Source organism: Boleophthalmus pectinirostris, unplaced genomic scaffold (assembly GCF_026225935.1).
Source record: "Boleophthalmus pectinirostris isolate CB_2022bp ecotype Guang Dong unplaced genomic scaffold, ASM2622593v1 HiC_scaffold_16, whole genome shotgun sequence".
Lineage (NCBI taxonomy): Eukaryota > Metazoa > Chordata > Actinopteri > Gobiiformes > Gobiidae > Boleophthalmus > Boleophthalmus pectinirostris.
Genome location: NW_026571095.1, coordinates 20210435 through 20227619, shown reverse-complemented (window position 1 = coordinate 20227619; position 17185 = coordinate 20210435). Strand labels below are relative to the sequence as shown.

At 36.8% G+C, this 17185-nt stretch overlaps 2 protein-coding genes across 4 annotated transcripts in view; one reads left to right on the top strand and one right to left on the bottom strand.

Annotated features, from left to right (window-relative positions):
- Positions 1–7072, top strand: part of tox (thymocyte selection-associated high mobility group box) — a 43438-nt gene extending 36366 nt beyond the window's left edge. The window contains exons 6-10 of the mRNA XM_055152148.1: positions 1058–1285; positions 1369–1449; positions 1784–2206; positions 4505–4665; positions 5222–7072. Coding sequence (XP_055008123.1) covers positions 1058–1285; positions 1369–1449; positions 1784–2206; positions 4505–4665; positions 5222–5258 — 930 coding nt within the window. The 3' untranslated portion in view covers positions 5259–7072. The remainder of the gene's footprint in view (positions 1–1057; positions 1286–1368; positions 1450–1783; positions 2207–4504; positions 4666–5221) is intronic.
- Positions 7073–9271: 2199 nt separating this feature from the next.
- lrrc53 (leucine rich repeat containing 53) lies at positions 9272–17179 on the bottom strand. 3 transcript variants are annotated; one of them, XM_055152137.1, is made up of 8 exons: positions 15903–17179; positions 15684–15834; positions 15240–15338; positions 14841–15016; positions 14595–14758; positions 13431–13620; positions 12479–12671; positions 9272–12345 (listed from the first exon to the last, which is right to left on the bottom strand). In XM_055152137.1, exons 2-8 carry the CDS (start codon positions 15796–15798, stop codon positions 10232–10234), a joined length of 3051 nt encoding a protein of 1016 aa, XP_055008112.1. In that variant the 5' UTR covers positions 15799–15834; positions 15903–17179; the 3' UTR covers positions 9272–10231. The 3 variants fall into 3 exon arrangements, with proteins under 3 accessions (XP_055008112.1, XP_055008111.1, XP_055008113.1); XM_055152136.1 differs by having other exon boundaries at positions 15684–15809; XM_055152138.1 differs by lacking the exon at positions 15240–15338 and having other exon boundaries at positions 15684–15809.
- Between the last annotated feature and the right edge of the window lie 6 nt (positions 17180–17185).

Below are 17185 nucleotides of genomic sequence, written 5' to 3'. Positions count from 1 at the left end.
ATACCCAGTGTCATAACAGAGCCATTCTCGGTGAATACGAACGAGATGGAAATCAGCTCCCAGTGTTTTTGTGTCTCACGGAAAAACAATGCTAAACTGACTGTTCGTATTACGGTGAAATGAAACCATCACATTACGGGCTGAATAATGCCGCACAACTTTATCACCACATTTCCTATGCATTGAAGAAGTAAATGGAAACGATATCACCCGCGGCAACACAACAGACACCATTACCCGCGGCACATTTGCTCAAGAGTCTTTGTCTCTGATGTGTAAGTCAGGCAGACCTCGCCAGTAAACAAGTAAAACAGTGCTTTCACCTTTTATTATGTTCAGCTCAACTTTTATAATGCTCTGTACGTTTAAGCAGTTGAATTTTATTATGACAAGGCAACTTTAAATTGGGTTTGTGGGTTTGTATTCCTTATGGATATATTTGAATGTACCAACTTGATAAAGGTGTTCTCAATTGACTTACCTGGGAAAGTATTGAACAAACAAACAAAAAACTGCCTCAATTTTTGCTGTTAGCTAAATCTGACAATTACATTCTTTAACTTACATATCAGTAGGGTTATTTCTAGCTTTTCCAGTTCTGATGTCTGTGTATTGATACTTTGGCTAAGTATCTGCCATATGAAACAATAATACCAATGAAAAGACAAATATATAATAACATGTATCAGTTATGTACTCTTAAAGATATTCTTCAAAAAGAGTTGTGTAAACTGAATGAAACGCCACAGGCCAAACAGCCAGTTAATAATGTATATAAACTCTGAAATTGATTGATCTAAGCCTCAGCCAATATCCTGGATCGGTCAATTGATAGTTATTTTTGTTTGCTTAAAATATGGTATGTATATTTGAGTGTAACATAAAGTCTGTTCTGTAGTATCCAGCACAAATTAAGTTAGAACTAACTTTGCAAGTACAGGTAGCAAAGTCAATTCTCTCATTTTGAACCTTTGGCTTTTGGGTGTAAAATTGGTGTCAAGAATTTTTAACAAATGTATCTGTAATTTTTAATAATCCATGTTTTATTATGTCACAGGTTAGTGGAGAGAAGAGGCCAGCAGGAATGGATATGAAGAAACCCAAAACACCAAAGAAGAAGAAGAGGAAGGACCCCAACGAGCCAGTCAAACCTGTGTCAGCCTACGCCTTGTTTTTCCGGGACACTCAAGCCAATATCAAGGCCCAAAACCCCAATGCTACATTCGGGGAGGTGTCCAAGATCGTAGCCTCCATGTGGGACGGCCTGGGAGAGGAGCAGAAACAGGTAGGTCCTTTTTAAGATTTATTATCACTACACACATGATGTTATAACAGCTGTATAATGGTTGTCGGTTATTTATGTTTTAGGTGTACAAGAAGAGGACAGAGACAGCCAAAAAGGAATATCTGAAACAACTGGCCGCCTACAGGGCTAGTTTGGTCTCACAGGTAAGCCACATCACAAATATGTTGTAAAATGTTGTTAAATCAACTTGACTCACTTTGTAATTTATAATGGCACAAGTAGGTAAAATTGATAATGTACAGATGTCTTTGTTTTTTAAGTTTTTTTGTAGATATTATCAATTCTAAACTGTAAGATAGAGATAGAGATATATATTTTATTGATCTCAAAGGAAATTCAAAGTTCGGCAGCAGCAACATAGAAACAAACATTGTAACATAGACAAGATACACATCGATTTATGGCCCTTATTCATATTGAACTTGGTTGACAGTCATTATTATTTACATTTCTAAATTTGTTTTCTATGCCTTGCAGAGTTACAACGACCCTTCAGAGATGAAACCCTCCCACTCTTCCTCCACTCCTCCCTCATCCTCCTCTACCTCAATGTTCACCCCCAAACCTCCAGTGTACCCGGTTCACCCGGGGCAGCACCCTTCCTCTGGCTCCCTGCCCCATGCCCTCCCTCCCCCTCAGCACCCAGGCATGTACATGTATCCACACCCACCCCACAGCCACATGCACCCCCAGCTGTTGTCATCCAGAGGGACTGTCCCACGGCCCAGCGGCCCACACCAGGGTGCTCTGGGTGGGGTGGCAGGAGCACCCACTCCCCCTCTCCAGGTCAGCCCTCCTCTCCACGGACAGGCGCACCTCGGGGGGCTGCACAGTCCCCACCAGCACCAGCAGCTCACGGGACACAACATGGGCATGAGCCACACGTCGGCCATGGGACAGGTACGTATAGAATATTAAAAAATATATTGGCAATTTGAAATGATGAGTGTGAATCATTCAATGTCTACAGGACTAAATTATAAACCGTTAATATAGTTAATGGTTATTTTGACAATTTACAACAGTGCTATTTGGCTATTAGATAGTTTAGTTTACACATAGTTTTATTTTTGTTAAACTTTACTGGACTACTTATAAGCACCATAAACATGTTTTACGTCCACACAAAGTTATTCTACACAAGACACCTATCAATAAAAGTGGAAACAATGAACCAGAGATAATCGTTTATTTCCTGCATTAAGAATTGGCCATTGATTTTTTGGAAAGAAAACATCTGTAATGTAGCAGTGAGTTGGACTTATCAATAATGACAATTAAATCAATTTTTAGTCTAGTATGTGATGAAAATACAACTACTACAACAACCAAACTATGATACGGTATTTAGAAGTAAAATAGTGCCTCTATAGCTGTGACTCTGGTACTTTATTCAATTGACAAAAGATGCTTAGATATGGATAAGCATCAGTAAACACTTGTAATAGTGAGTTAATTTAGATAATAGATACTGTTCACCATGTGTCTTTTAAATACATTAGGCTCATTATATTGCCATTCAAGGATGTCAGTCAGTCAATCAATGAGTTAATCAATCACCCACTCAGCCTTTGTGCCATTTTAGTTACACATCCCTGGGGAGTTTGTTTGTTTTGCACAATGACAATGAAAGAGAGAACATATTTTGATCAATTAATATTAATTTTATGCTTTAAAGGTTGCTATGAATTTGCAAATATTTATCTTAAACATAACATAACAAATTGGACTTTTACATACTATTGTATCTTTCCATTGGAAATCTGCATTCAGATTTCCACTTTCTTAAAATCCTTTCCTTAAAAATGCCCCCCCTCCAAAAAAAAAAAAAATTATACATATATGACGATAGAGGAGCTTATTTCAAACTTTTTTTTCTTTTTGGGGAAGAGTGAGAAGGGCTGGGGGAGGGGGAGAGCAAGAGGGGGAGAGAGGGGAGACAAAAGAGGCAGATGCTGTCTTTGTGAAATAGTGAAGGAGAAGAATTTGCCCAACAATGGATGAATAGGTGAGGTAGAGGAGGAGGGAGGGAGCACCCAACCACCTGCTGTCCGGGGCCTTTCTCCTCTTTCACTCGCGACACTCAGATTAACTTCCTTTTCAAAAACCACACGCACCCATTCCCCCCACCCCTACATATATCTATACTCACTGGGGTAATAGTAATAATAACATCTCCTCAACATAATTACCGATGCTACCGCTAAAAGTGCATCTGCATCCTTTCACTTAGTTTGTCATTATTTTATGTTTAATTGCACATAAACGGCGTATTATGTAATCATTCAAACACCTGGGGCGTATTTACTAAAGTGTGATAAATAGGGCGCTACTGTTTTTTATTTGTCTGTTCGTACATTCAAATGCAAACTTTGGTTTAGAGTTTTTTTTTCCAAGTTTTGATTGACTTCAAAATGTACCCACAAAATATGAAGTTTATTGAAATTTGTGTGTACAATCCCTCAGTCATCCAGGTAGAATCCATGGTAAAAGAAGAAATTCAGTTTGTTTGTTCAAAAGTTTATTTTGGTTGAATATGTTTTCGCAGTTCATCCAAAAGCTGCTGGTTCTTCTTCTTCTGAAGTGTAGTAATGGTTTCTATATTTTGTGATGTCCTATTTTTGACTTCTCTGTCTTATAACCTGTTGTATAACTGAACTGAAGAAGCAGCTTGGATGAGCTGCGAAACATATTCAACCAAAATAAACTTTTGTCCAGTTGACAAATGTATTAAAAGTTGATGTTTTTAAGTTTAAATGTGGATAAGAGCTGGGCTTTATTGCTAACTACACATGTACAGTAGTTCAGTAGTTGTTAGGCTTAATAGTGATCTTAAAGAAAACACTGATTTTAACATACATACGTCCAGTAATAATAGTTACAACAGTAAGTGATGTATGAAATATGTTAGTAAGTATGCAGCGGTAGTACTTTAATTGCACAGCTCTACTTAATTTTATTTGAGACTGAGAATTGAGAGCCCAAAACTCAGTTCATAAATACATGGTTTGGAGCAGTGTTCAGACTTTGGATTAAATTTCATTAAATATGTATTGAATGTTGAAATAAAAATATTGTGATTGATCTATATGGTGCATTTTTGTCATAATAATACCCACCCCTTGCTAGCAGTGTAACATGACAGACATGCATGAAACTTTGTTGCAAAATACTTAATAACATTTTACTTTTCCTCAGGGCTATCCCCCGTCTCTTCAGTCTGATTATCAGCCAATGGGAGGAGGGATGCTGAGCACTGCACCTGTGATGTCATCATCAGTGGACTACCACCAGCTCGGACGGCATACGCCCAGCCACCACCCGTCCCTCGACTGGAGCACCGATTACCATGGCAACGGGTAGGTAATGGAGCCTGGATGAGGTTAGGCTTTTAGAAATGAGGGAGATATTGATCCGAGTGGGTGACCGGAATACAGCTATAATTCAGATAATTCAGGATTAAGATATGTGCCTGGGTAGAAGACATGTTTTACATTAATGCTGAGGTTTAGACTTTTGTGTTTTGCCTTCTTGCTTGCTTTGATAGAAAATATTAAAATGAGTTGTATACTTTTCTGTTCTAGTAAAATATTGAATAATGAATAAACATAAAAATTAACTCCAGCTACAAAGCCTGGGGTGTGGAGTGGAGTATAATATAATTGAAATGTGTTGGTAATTTCTTTAGCCTGTATGAAATTAAGGTATCTTCTGCAATGTCCTAAATTGAATTCAGTTCAACTCAGAATTCTGCTAGTACTACTACTGCTACTATTACTTCTACTACCACTACTCACCTTACTTACACTTGAGAAGTTCACCTTTAGTAAATGACTTAGTATCTGGTTACTTTCTACCTCCTGCTATGTCTGTTTACTCATTCTAACGATATTCTAATGTGCTGTGCGTCTCCAGGGGTCTTCAGAGAGACAAGCCTCTGTTCCTGAGTTAATCCCACATCAAACAAAGTGATGCCAAACTTCAACCAAGCCCTTTTTACTGCCACACCACGAAAACCTCCACCCTCAAACTGACCCCAGACCAGCCTACGGAGCACAGCACCTGCCAACAAATCCCAAAATGAAAAGAGACCACCTTGATTTTAACTGGGACTTGTAAACTAATAATGGTTAATGCAGATCATACAGGACTAAACCAGCTTTTTGGTAAAAATAGTAATGCATTGGATTTATATAACGCTTTACTTTGCATTATACATTCAGTCCATACTTGGTGATGGTAAGATACTCCTCTAGCCTCAGCTGCCCTGGGGTAGACTGATGCTTTATGAATTTAATGGTATCCCAAAAAGCACAGATTTGGCATAAGATCAGGGCATTTACGAATTATGAAACCTAAGATTTGGTGGACATATTAGGCAACAAATGAATATTTTGTCCTTCAAGTGTAAGAAGCAGGACCACAGCCAAAATTGTGATGGTTGGATGCCTTGAGTTGGAGCATCTCCAAGACGGCAGCTCTTATTGGCTTTTCATTGTTTTTAGTGGTCGATAGGTGACGCACTTAGTAGTAAAGGTGATGCCTGATTTGTGTATGGGGGACATCATTGATTTACTATACCTACAAACTTGGATCAGTCTTTTTATACGCACCACAGTTACCAAAATAGTTCTAATTTCCACCAGCTCCTGCATGTTTTAACCTGTACTATCCACATACATTTAAGGTGTTTTCCAATGAGGCAAACTTTAAAACTATTTGTAAATATTATACCCTTACCATGAAATTCTCTTGTTTATTAACTCCCTGTCTGCCCTTCAAATACCTTTATGTAGAGATGGTGTTTTTCACCATATGTCCCAAATGCTCCCAAGAGCAGTTGTAAAATGTTGTATCATAAATGTTTTAACTGTCGATTGAGGCCAGTGAATTCTTTGTTGAAAATTTGTTGCTGTAGTATTTTACAGCAATAGTTTAAATTACTGTTTCTTTAAATATATGGAAATATTTTTGTTGCCATAAGACGCAAAGAGCATATTGTCATTTTGAGGAGAAATAACAAAATAAAGAATAATACAGTGACCAACCAAAACATTTTGACAATTACAAAGTCAGATGCCCAACTGTGACACAACCTCCACTCTTACTCCTTTATAACTTGGGACCACCACAAAGAAAAGACTGGTGTGACTTCTCATTTCAATGACATGTCATATTGTTTTGGCTGGTTGTCGTATCAGACAAGGGGTTGAACTGCACCTCAAGCTGTTTTCCTTCTAACCAGGCACTGACTGTGAATAATCTCTCATTAAAACAACTCGCACTGTTCACAAACCCACTGTATTTTAGTCCTTGAAACAATAAAATATCAAACTATTATTTTCTTTTGCAGAAAAAACAGCTTTGTACCATGACAGCTCCTCCTCCTGGCATATGTCGATATTGATTCTGATCCAAATGTGGCGAGTGTGTGAAGTGTTAATGAGAGACTGAATGCATGGGCTGCTTTTGTCATCTCTTTTCTCTTCTGTGCAAAGAGACTATTTAAGAAACTATAACTGTTGCTGGGTTGGCTGTAATTTTAATGTTTTTAATCACGTTTTTGTTTTAGTGTTAACCATAATAATGATGAGAGACGTCTAACTCTCTGGCTCTGTATCTCTTTGTATTAATGTGTTTTTGAGGCAGATGAAAGGACTCTGGGTTTAACAACAACCATGAAGATTTTCTTATTTTTAGAATCTAATAATAATGTGTTTGAGAATAAAGTCAGTGCTGCATTGATGTGCAGTCATTTACTCCAAAGCCTGCCTCTTTGATTTTTATTTATATATTTATTTTGCATATTTTGGTTTATTTCCAAGCTCATGTACGGCTCACCTTTAACACAGCAGTGACACAATGAACTACGAGATCCCATTTTAGTGAAAACAAGTTGGAAACAAAAGGGAGGAATACTTTTAATTTGTGCATTCAGGTCTACACTGTAGATCAGGGCTTATTATGATGGGTGAAAACATTACACCAAATACATCCAAAGTTATTATTATATTGTCAATAAGAGTATTGAATTCACTTTTTACTTTATGAAAGCCCTAAAAATACATCCTCTCTTCTCTCATAGCAATACCTTATGCCAAGTTTCACTACATTCATAAATCTTTGTGTATGTTTCCTTTCTGGTACATCCAACTTTAGCATCCTCCTGCCCTGACAAGCACAATACTTAATTTACTTTGGACAATATTCAAAACTTTTCATTTCTAACCCTGTAAAAACATGGTCTACTGTAGTTTTCCTATCACAGACGTAACGCCAGACCCACCTGCCAGTCTAATAGAAGAATATTTCCCTGACAATAATGTTGGAAGTGAATGTGCCATCATGTTTTTTCTATCACATACATAATTCACTATCTTGCACAATGTACCTACCAGCTTGGTTCTTGGTTTCTTCTAACAAGCAGAAACTAACTTATATGTGCTTCAGTATTGGGCTTCTCCACCGCTATTGTTATGTTATTTGTATAATATATAAAGTGTGCAACTAACAACAATTTCATAACATGCAAACCCCATTATAGTAGTTTATATTTTTATAACTAGTCCTAAATTGCCAATAAAAATACGCTTCCTTTAATTGCTATTTTCTATTGGCTGCTCCGTATCTAATAGTGTCAAATGTCAATCAAAAGTTTACCTGGGCAAAGTTTAGTAAGGTTGAGGAAAACAAGGTTCTTATCAACAGCACTGAGGTTACCACTGTCCAGGTCTATTCTCAAAAGTATTGCTAAAACTAATTGACAATTAGCTTTAATAGACAATTACTGATAATAGTGCGAAGCTATGAAATAAATATCTAACATTTTCACTGGGTAAATTTACATGGCCAGTAAAAATCAGATAAGGAGAATGTTTAGATCAGATATATGCAGAGAAGAAATCTGTAAAGCACAATTTTATTTTAAAAATAACTCTTTCCGTCACTTTCTCTTAGTTTGCCCTTTTTTGTATAATTTTCCTGTCAAAACCTGCATAAGTATGAACAATCAGAAAGAAACCAGATTACCTGCATCATATGTGAGCATTTTTAGATTTACATGGCATTTCAATTATCTGATAACTCCAGAAATCAGCTAATGATGAGATTTTTGGTGTACATGTAGTTATTGCAGAGATGCACAATACTGGCCTCACTTTCTGACTATTGCACTCTTAAATGCCACTTAAAACATATGAGTATTTTTAAATGAAAGAGGGTGGTCTATTTTGAAGAATGTAAAGTAATCAAATACAAGTAAGTACGAGTCTAATACACTAACAAGTAATTTCCATTTTAATTTAATGTGTATTGGTTAAAAAAGAGGAGTTGTGTGAAAGTGCATTTGCATCTCACAGAAATGCCTGAGGTCACACACAGGGAAACAAAAACAACTTGTTGGTGGTGTGGCCGAGGTCTTTTCAAAATGGCTGTTGTTTGTATATTGTCTAACCCAGTCTTATTTAATGAGCCAGTTTCTTTACAAAACACTGTGCCTTTGTTCAAGTTAAAAAAGTAGTCAATGGTTTTAAATTAATCATCTTATACAATAGACACAGTGCAGATTTGGTCATTTCTACAGACAAAGAAAAACATCCTACCTATAATTGAAGTGTATCACAAATTGACATAATGGATGTGAAATAAGCCGATGCAGTTTCACAGAGGTCTGAGTGCAATAAATCATACATATGTTGGACTGTAATTGCATTTTTCCATTTAATATAATTGGTAGCTACTCTTCGGATACACACTGCCCCCTAATGGTTCCAAGAAATCCTGCAGTTTGAGTTTGTACATATCAGAGATACCACCAATATGGAATCTGTACCAAATAAAGGGGCTACAGAGCAATACTGCCCCCTAGAGGTAAAATAATTAGTGCTGAGATTCAACCCTGCTATCAGGAATGGACGTGTGCAGTAGGTTTTATGTGCAGCTCGTCTGAAACATAATGAAAAGATATTTCAGTGACATTACAGTTTAATCTGTTTTGAAAAACATGGTATAAATGAACTTTACAGCCATAGAAAAATAGACAACAATACACAAAACTATAAATAAATACATACATGTAAAAAGTACCACGTATATACAAGGTGAAAATGATTTTTACAAGATCAAACATGCATTTTATCCATACTTAATTGATTTCTGCAACATATTATGAAAATGCACATGATTTGTAACACAGTATTGACAAGTCCTGTGCAATCAGTGAATAAAGTCGTTCAATAAAGGTTTGTTAAGTGTAAGTCGAACCCACAGTAGATGCATTTAGAGGGAGACAGCTGTAACCCAACACACTGCGAATATCCATCCCGATGCCAAGACAGAAACTCAATACAACAGCTCAGTGAGCAGGTCAAAGTCACTGTCTGTTTAGGTTCATTACTGCTCAAAGTCATACCTGGAACAATGAAAATATTATGTATTACTGTACTATAATTACATTTGTATTTTAAAATATAGGTTACACTGTGAACATGAACATTGAACATCATACAGTAACTAAATCCTGCTGTGTATTTTTGTTTGTTGTGCCAATATCCATGAGTTTTAGAAAGATGAAAAATGGCGACCGTTGCCAAAATATAATATGTAGTGAAATGCTCTCAATTGGAAACCTATAACAGGAAGTTGTATGGAAAAATATTTTGTTAACATTTCAGTAAAAATGACACTTTCTAATTGTATTATATCTGTTAACCAATCACAATATGTATCAGCTTTAATGCAGTGTCCCAATTCCCTGTTTCAGTTTGTGTCTGTCAATCCAGATAATAGCATGGTTCAGAGGTAGTTCTTATTAACATAGAGTTACATTATTTTAGATTTAACCATGTGTCACTTCCCCCGAACATCACACTACAGTGAAATAATGATTAATAATGATTGATTGTTGATGGAAAAACAATTAAAACATCATCGTATTTTCCTTTCCAGTGCAGTTAGAGGTCTGTTAGTTGCTTTCTCTGGGATCACCAGTCTTAGTTTCCTTTTTGGTGAAGTGCCTTCATCTTCAGACAGGTATTCTTGTTGGATGAGTGTTGTGGATACAATGTTGTCCATAGACTCAGTGGGATGGTGGTCATTTGATATGGACACATCTGCTCCTTGTGTGCCACCTATAGCCATTATTCCCCCTGTATGTAGCTCTTCTTGAGTTACAATGCCCATCGCTTCTCCATGTACTGACTCTGCCAAGCTTGCATTTGACATATTTTTAACAATTGTTGCAGTGGGTGTATTTTGGAGTACCACATTTTGAGAACTGTCAGTAATGTTTGATACTTGACTTCCTTTACGTGGCGATGATGGTGTTTCTGATGTTCCTGTATTTGTTTTATTGTTGCTTTGTGGCACTGGTTCTTGGACACTCTTGGGTTTTCCTCTTGGTGAACTTTTCGGTGATGACTTTGAACCGGACTGGGCTTCTGAAGGGGTTGAGGAAGAAGGAGGCGCTAATGTAGCAAGGGCTTGAAGATTTTGCGAAGAAGAATTGGCTGACAAAGTAGTAGGACTAGTTTGTTTTGCAGTACTGCTAGTTTGAGATGTTGCATTAGCAGGCAGAGTGGTAGAGCTGGTTTGTTTTGTGCTACTACTACTACTGCTACGAAACTGCACAACTGTATTTGGTTGTAGAGCTACAACATTAGATGGAAATGTGTTAGCACTAGCCTGTAAAGTAGTGGTGCTAGCTTGTGTGATGTTTGCCTGTAGAGTAGCTGGTGAAGCTTGTAAAGATCCAGTACTAAGATTAGGTTGATTTAGCTGTATGGCATCAGCTAAAGATAGATTCGGGCTATTCATGAGTGCCATTGTAGGGGTACCACTAGGACCCATACTAGGTCCGCTCAAATTTAAATTCGAGCCCACAGCACTTGTTGGAAACATTGGCTTCCCTTGCGCCATTAAATTACCTGCTTGGAATGGTAGACTACTGGTAGGTAACTGAGGTCCTGATGAACCAAGTAGGTTGGTTGTACGATTCCCCAAAAGCATACCCCCTCCCCGGAACTGAGCCCCTAAGAAACCTTGCATATGTGCCATCGGATTTGGAGGGATAATTTGAGCTACAATTTCTTGTCCTGTATTTTGTTCACTGGGCTTTTTTTCTTTCTTCTCATCTTTAGACTTTTTGGACTTCTTTCGACGATCCTTGTCGTTACTTTTGCCTTTACTTTTTCTAGGACTTCCTTTCTCATCCTCTTTCTTTTTTGGATGAACTTTACTTTTTCGTAGAGGGTTCAAATTGAGTTTAACCTTAATTGGCCTGTTGGCTTGAAGTTTGCTCCTCCTGTCTTGCTGTCCGTCCTTCTGTCTCGGAGATGTGTTTTCCTCGCTTTCTCCGTCATCTCCTTGACCTCTTCTTGGACTGTCCAAAGCAAAAGTAACATTGCGAGTTTCTCTTTTCAAATTTCTCAAGTCAAAATCAAAGTTGTTCCTTCCCCAGTCACCAGGTCTTTGTTGTTGGAAGCCGTACATAACTGAAGTACTTCTTGGAGGGAATCTTGTTTGTCTTACGTTATGGTCCATTTGATTTGGCCTGTATGTCCTATGGCAGCTCCCACAATGTAGCAAATCCTGTCTGTTCTGTTCTTCAATGTCAATGTTATTACCAACTAAATGCCTGTTCATTGCTTCCCTTCCCATGATTCTTTGCTGCGGGCCAGTCCTTCTCCTATCTTCTTCTACTCTTATCCTTTGTCTCTCTCTGTCATCCAAAGTTTCCACTCTTCCATTCATTCTTTCCCATCTGACAGGATTTTGGCCATGTTCATCTCCTCTGCATTCAGGACAGCGAAACTGAGCACCATTACCTTCTGTTCTAGGTCCAACAGGAGCGTCCATTGTGTCATTCCCATTAATAAAGTCCTTTCGTTTTACAGACAGATCAATATGGTTTCTATTGTGGTTGGACACTGTGCTTCCTGCTTCTTCTTTGACTTCTTCTTGGTCTTTTTGTTCTCGTATCTTCTTCTTCTTGGAAATTTTAAAGTAGATCAAGACTATCAGCAAAGTCAAACCGACACCACCTGAAAAACAAGTAGTATTTTTGATTTTAGACGCTTTGTCATGTGTGAGGTGTAATAAAAAAACATTATTGACTGCATTGGTGATGGACTGACATGAAATTGTCTGCAAAATTAAATAAATGTCTAGTGTTACCAGCGAAGCAGACTGCTCCAGTGATGGCGAGATCCCGGACGTAGAGCTGAGGGGTGATGCTGCCCCTGGTGTCTACTCTCACTGTGATGTTCTGATTGGATGGGACACAGTTGGCCTCCGTGAGCTCCAAAACTGTGGTCACTGCAGGATTATCAGCACTGACACACACCATCCTACGCCCGTTATACAAAGTCTAAAGGACACAAAGCACCGGTGTTTCAAGTTTGGCTTTCATAGATTTTATGTATACAAATATTAAGGATGGCCTGATCCAGCTTTTTTAGTTTCAATGATAATTTCAATACTATAGCTTTAAGCATTTGCTGATAGCCGATATCAACCAATACTAGTGCAGAGACGAAAAACAGCATTTATTTTCTATAAACAAAAATTAAATAAGACAAAACTGATTCAAATATGTTATGCAGTTGTTATTTATCCCTGAAGTAACTACAGAACAGCTTTGTGCAAGTAAAAATTCAATAAACATTCTGAGACTTTCTTATTTCAAACTTATTAAGTTTGAATTAAGAGTTAATATGCCTAATCAGGATATCGGCTGAACTGATGTTTGAAAGCTGAGAACTGATCTGCATATTTTATAGTATTGGTTTTGAAGCTGATATATAAAACTAGTATTAGATCAGCACATCCCTAATAAATATGTGCATGTGGTATAAATAAAATATCAAATTGTAATCTCTTCTCAATAGGAAAGAACATTCTACTTCCATGTCTTGATTATTTTTATTTTGACTAATTTTGTCATGTGTACTTTGTATACATTGTTTGTTTGTTAAAAATAAAATGCAGTTGCACAATGTGGCTGTTATTTATATGAGCTTAAGATAGCCACAATGTAAACTGTGGGGCTATTTTTATTCTTTGATTATTGTGAATAATGTAGTAATTACTTAATAAAATGGCAGGGGGCATTGAAGTGTCCTTTCACCTTATCTGGCTCCTGTATGAACGAGGAGAGGAAAGTAGCCAGCTCCAGCAGCTGACAGGAGCAGTTCCACAAGTTCAGGTCTAAATTCAGAGTGTTCAACCACGTCAGGTATGAGAACGCCTCATAGGGAGCGCTCTGGAGACGGTTCCTCGATAAGTCCAATGTTGTTAGAGAAATCAAACCACGGAAACTGGAAACACAAGGCAATATTAATCATTCAAAAGCAGAATTTTCCATGGAATTTTTATGATTTTCCTACATCCATGACCTGTACCCATTTCTCTAGGCCAGGTATATTGACTTTGGATTTCATTAAGAATTTTGTATTTAAACTATATTTCTGGTTTAAACTATACTAATATTTATTAAATATTTAGACTCAGTTGGCCCTATAATGGTAATTTCACAATACTATATTTTCCATTTCAAAACTAAGAAACAGAGTTTTTATTTGAAACTAATTTTTATGTAATAATTTTATATCATAATGATAATAAATAAACATAAATATCACCACAAAATAAGAGTCATTATTGACTATTATGTGATCTTAAATGAGTGCTGATATAGGTCAAGATAATTGTAAAACTACTATTCAGGAGTAGTGTGGTCATGATACTAAAGTTTCAATCTCATTTTTGATAGAAAAAAATAGACTTGACACTGAATACCCGTTGCAATACCACAATGATGATAAGATAGATCAAGATGGGACAAGAAACTGTGAACATTGATAGAATAGAATGTAGTTTCCAATATTAAATAATAGTACTTTTATATTATCCTGTGACCTTATATATGTGTAATCTCTCAGTCGTCCAGGTAGGTTCCATAATGTTCCTTGGGGATATAGTCTACATGGTTTTATACTTGTCTTGTTACACCTCAGCTTCGTATTCAGGAAAAGTTCATTTCTGTCCTGTCAATGTGACTTTTTTTGGTATTGAAAACTGCTCAAATGTGTGTCTAGTGTTGCGGCTAGTTTTAATATCAATTAGAAACAGATTTTCAACACTTCTGATAATCCTATTCAGAGAAGGTCATATTTTGGTTTATTTGTGTGATTTTGTTTTTCACCATTTGAGCTTTTTCAAATGAGCATCTAGTTTTAATAACCGTAGTATGAGAAAGTATACAAAATAGTGTGTATGTATATATATGAACCTGTTTTTGTCGAGATAATCAATAAAATTATCAGACAGATCCAGACTTTCCAAAAAACGAAGACCCATCAGTGGAAAAGAACCAGAATCCAATCGTGTTATCTGGTTTCCCTCCATTTTCAAAATCCGTAGAGCTCTTGTGCCTTTGAACAAGTCAGCGTTGATCTAAATTGACCAAAAACAAAAAAACAATCAATATTTGTAAATAGAGTCAGTAAAAGGCAAAATCTGCAACCAAGAAGCCCACCGTGTTGATGTGGTTGTTACCCAGTGCAAGGACCTCTAGCTGGGTCAGATTAGTCAGAGCTCCCCCTTCTAAAGCCTGGAGGGTCAGAAGGTTGTGGTCCAATAGTAAAGTCTGGAGAAGAGGCATGTTTCTGAAGGAGTTTAGATCCAAAGCAGAGATACGGTTGTGGCTTAAACCTGGACAATGGAGAATGTATTTAAATGATAGATAAGAATTGACTTAGTTTAGTATGAATTTATTCTGTCCTAGGACTGTGAAACATTCTTTATAAACGATGAATAAGGAAAAACCTATAATAAGGTAATATTTATACATTTTATCTGTAAATTATATATTTTTCTGCAATTGCAATACCAATGCCATTGCATCATAAATACACATGCAGGTCATGGTACTGACTGATGACAGTGACGTTACTGAGGTCCGATAGAGCTCCCGGTTGAATTGTGGAGATGGAGCCCTCAGTCAGCAGCAAAGCCTGAGTTGTCTGCGGAGCGGCTGCATGGAGATGCAAAGATATACTTATTTTAAATATGAGAACACATCCCACTAGTTAAAATAATATATATATTCACATTTTACATAAAATCTCCTTGAATACCAAAATCAAACATAAACCAACATCCTTACCCAAGACAATATTATTACATGGCTACAAATGAATATCTTTCATAGGTTAAAGTGACTTGGAAAAAGAGGCAATGCACTGAAATAAATATAGCAAATATGTGGACTTGCAGGTGGATTTTGTGTTTGAATATTTCTTAGAAAAAGTGAACTAAAGTAAACTAAAGTAAAGACAAAGTGCAAATGATGTTTATATAGAGTGTAAAATAAAGTTACCAATAATTGAAGTGAGTCTTTGGCAGATGATAGCCTCCTCAGAACAGACCACACATGAAGCAGGGCATGATGGGAAAGAGGATACACTTTGGGGTTTGATCAACAATAAGAGCATCAGCAAGGCACCTATAACAACAATTAGACAAAAATACTAATATACTGCATAAAATCACATGATTGAGTTATATAACAACAGGTCAAAACTAAAATGAAACTTACTGGTCATATTGTGTTAGAGCAGTGATGACATTTTGGTGAGGCAGCATCTGTCCCATCGAACTTCATCTCTCTCCATAAGGATCATTTTGAGGTGACTTTATGGCTAAAACAAAATGTCACAACATTCAGTCTATTTCTCTATGTTTAGTAGAGCTTCAACCACTTATTTTTTATTACTTATATAGTAGATGACAGTGATATTACTAAATTAAAATGTCACCATAGTAATACATTTGGGGCCATGATAAAAATACACATTATTTGGAAATATTCTCTATCAAAAGGTCAACCTTTTCCTATTATTTAATCTCTGTTTGTAAAAATATCATTTGAAATTAGAAGATTCAAAGTCTCAATCATTGGTCATCTTGTGTGTCCACTATTTGTGTTGCTAGGTGCCCCATAAACAGGTGATGACAGAGCATCCCGTCATAGGTGTGTTTGGGACAGAGGGGTGAGGGGTGAGGAGGGTGAGGGGTGTGAAGAGGGTGAAGAAATGTCCCCAGAGGATGCTGATTGACTCATGACAGACTGTAGCCGATCACATTTCAAACAAAGCTCTTTTGCTAATGGGTCGTCCTGATGCCCTGTACATTACACCCAGACATTACCTCCCAAAATGCAATGCTTCCAGTAAATGCGAACTCACTGTGGGGAAATGTGTTTGTGTATTCGTGATTAGTGATATTTTTAATCACATTTCATCTTGTTTTGTTCAAGTACACTACATGATCATACTCTGTTTTCTTGACAAATTATCGTCATATTCATTATATAGAAGCATTTTGTTGTATTTTATACTCAGTTACATTTATATTTAGTTGTTGAAGCATTTGTGTCAATCAATCAGGGCCAAGTATAACAAGATTTACAACAAGATCTTTCTGTGTCCCTTGACTGATAATTAAGGATCTATTTCTATTAACATATTATGATGACATTTGTAAAATTGTTCTATTTATGTTGATGAGAGCTGAGAGTCCAAACTTCTAAAATATAAGATCGTTTCCTTAAAGCTACTGACTAAATGATCTAAACTTAACAAAGGCAACATCATGCAAAATGTATGGTATATACACTTAAAATGGTATGGCATTGGCAGCAGAGAACACAACAAATATCACACACCACAGCCTATTTAGCAACAGAAATGCTGGAAAATACATCAGTGCTGTAAACTTTGACAGTGATGGCAGCCTCTCTTCTAATAGGTTGTCTAACAAACGTTTTCCAACTTAACAGAAAATTCATCTATATTTCAACATCTTACCTGTTAAATTAAA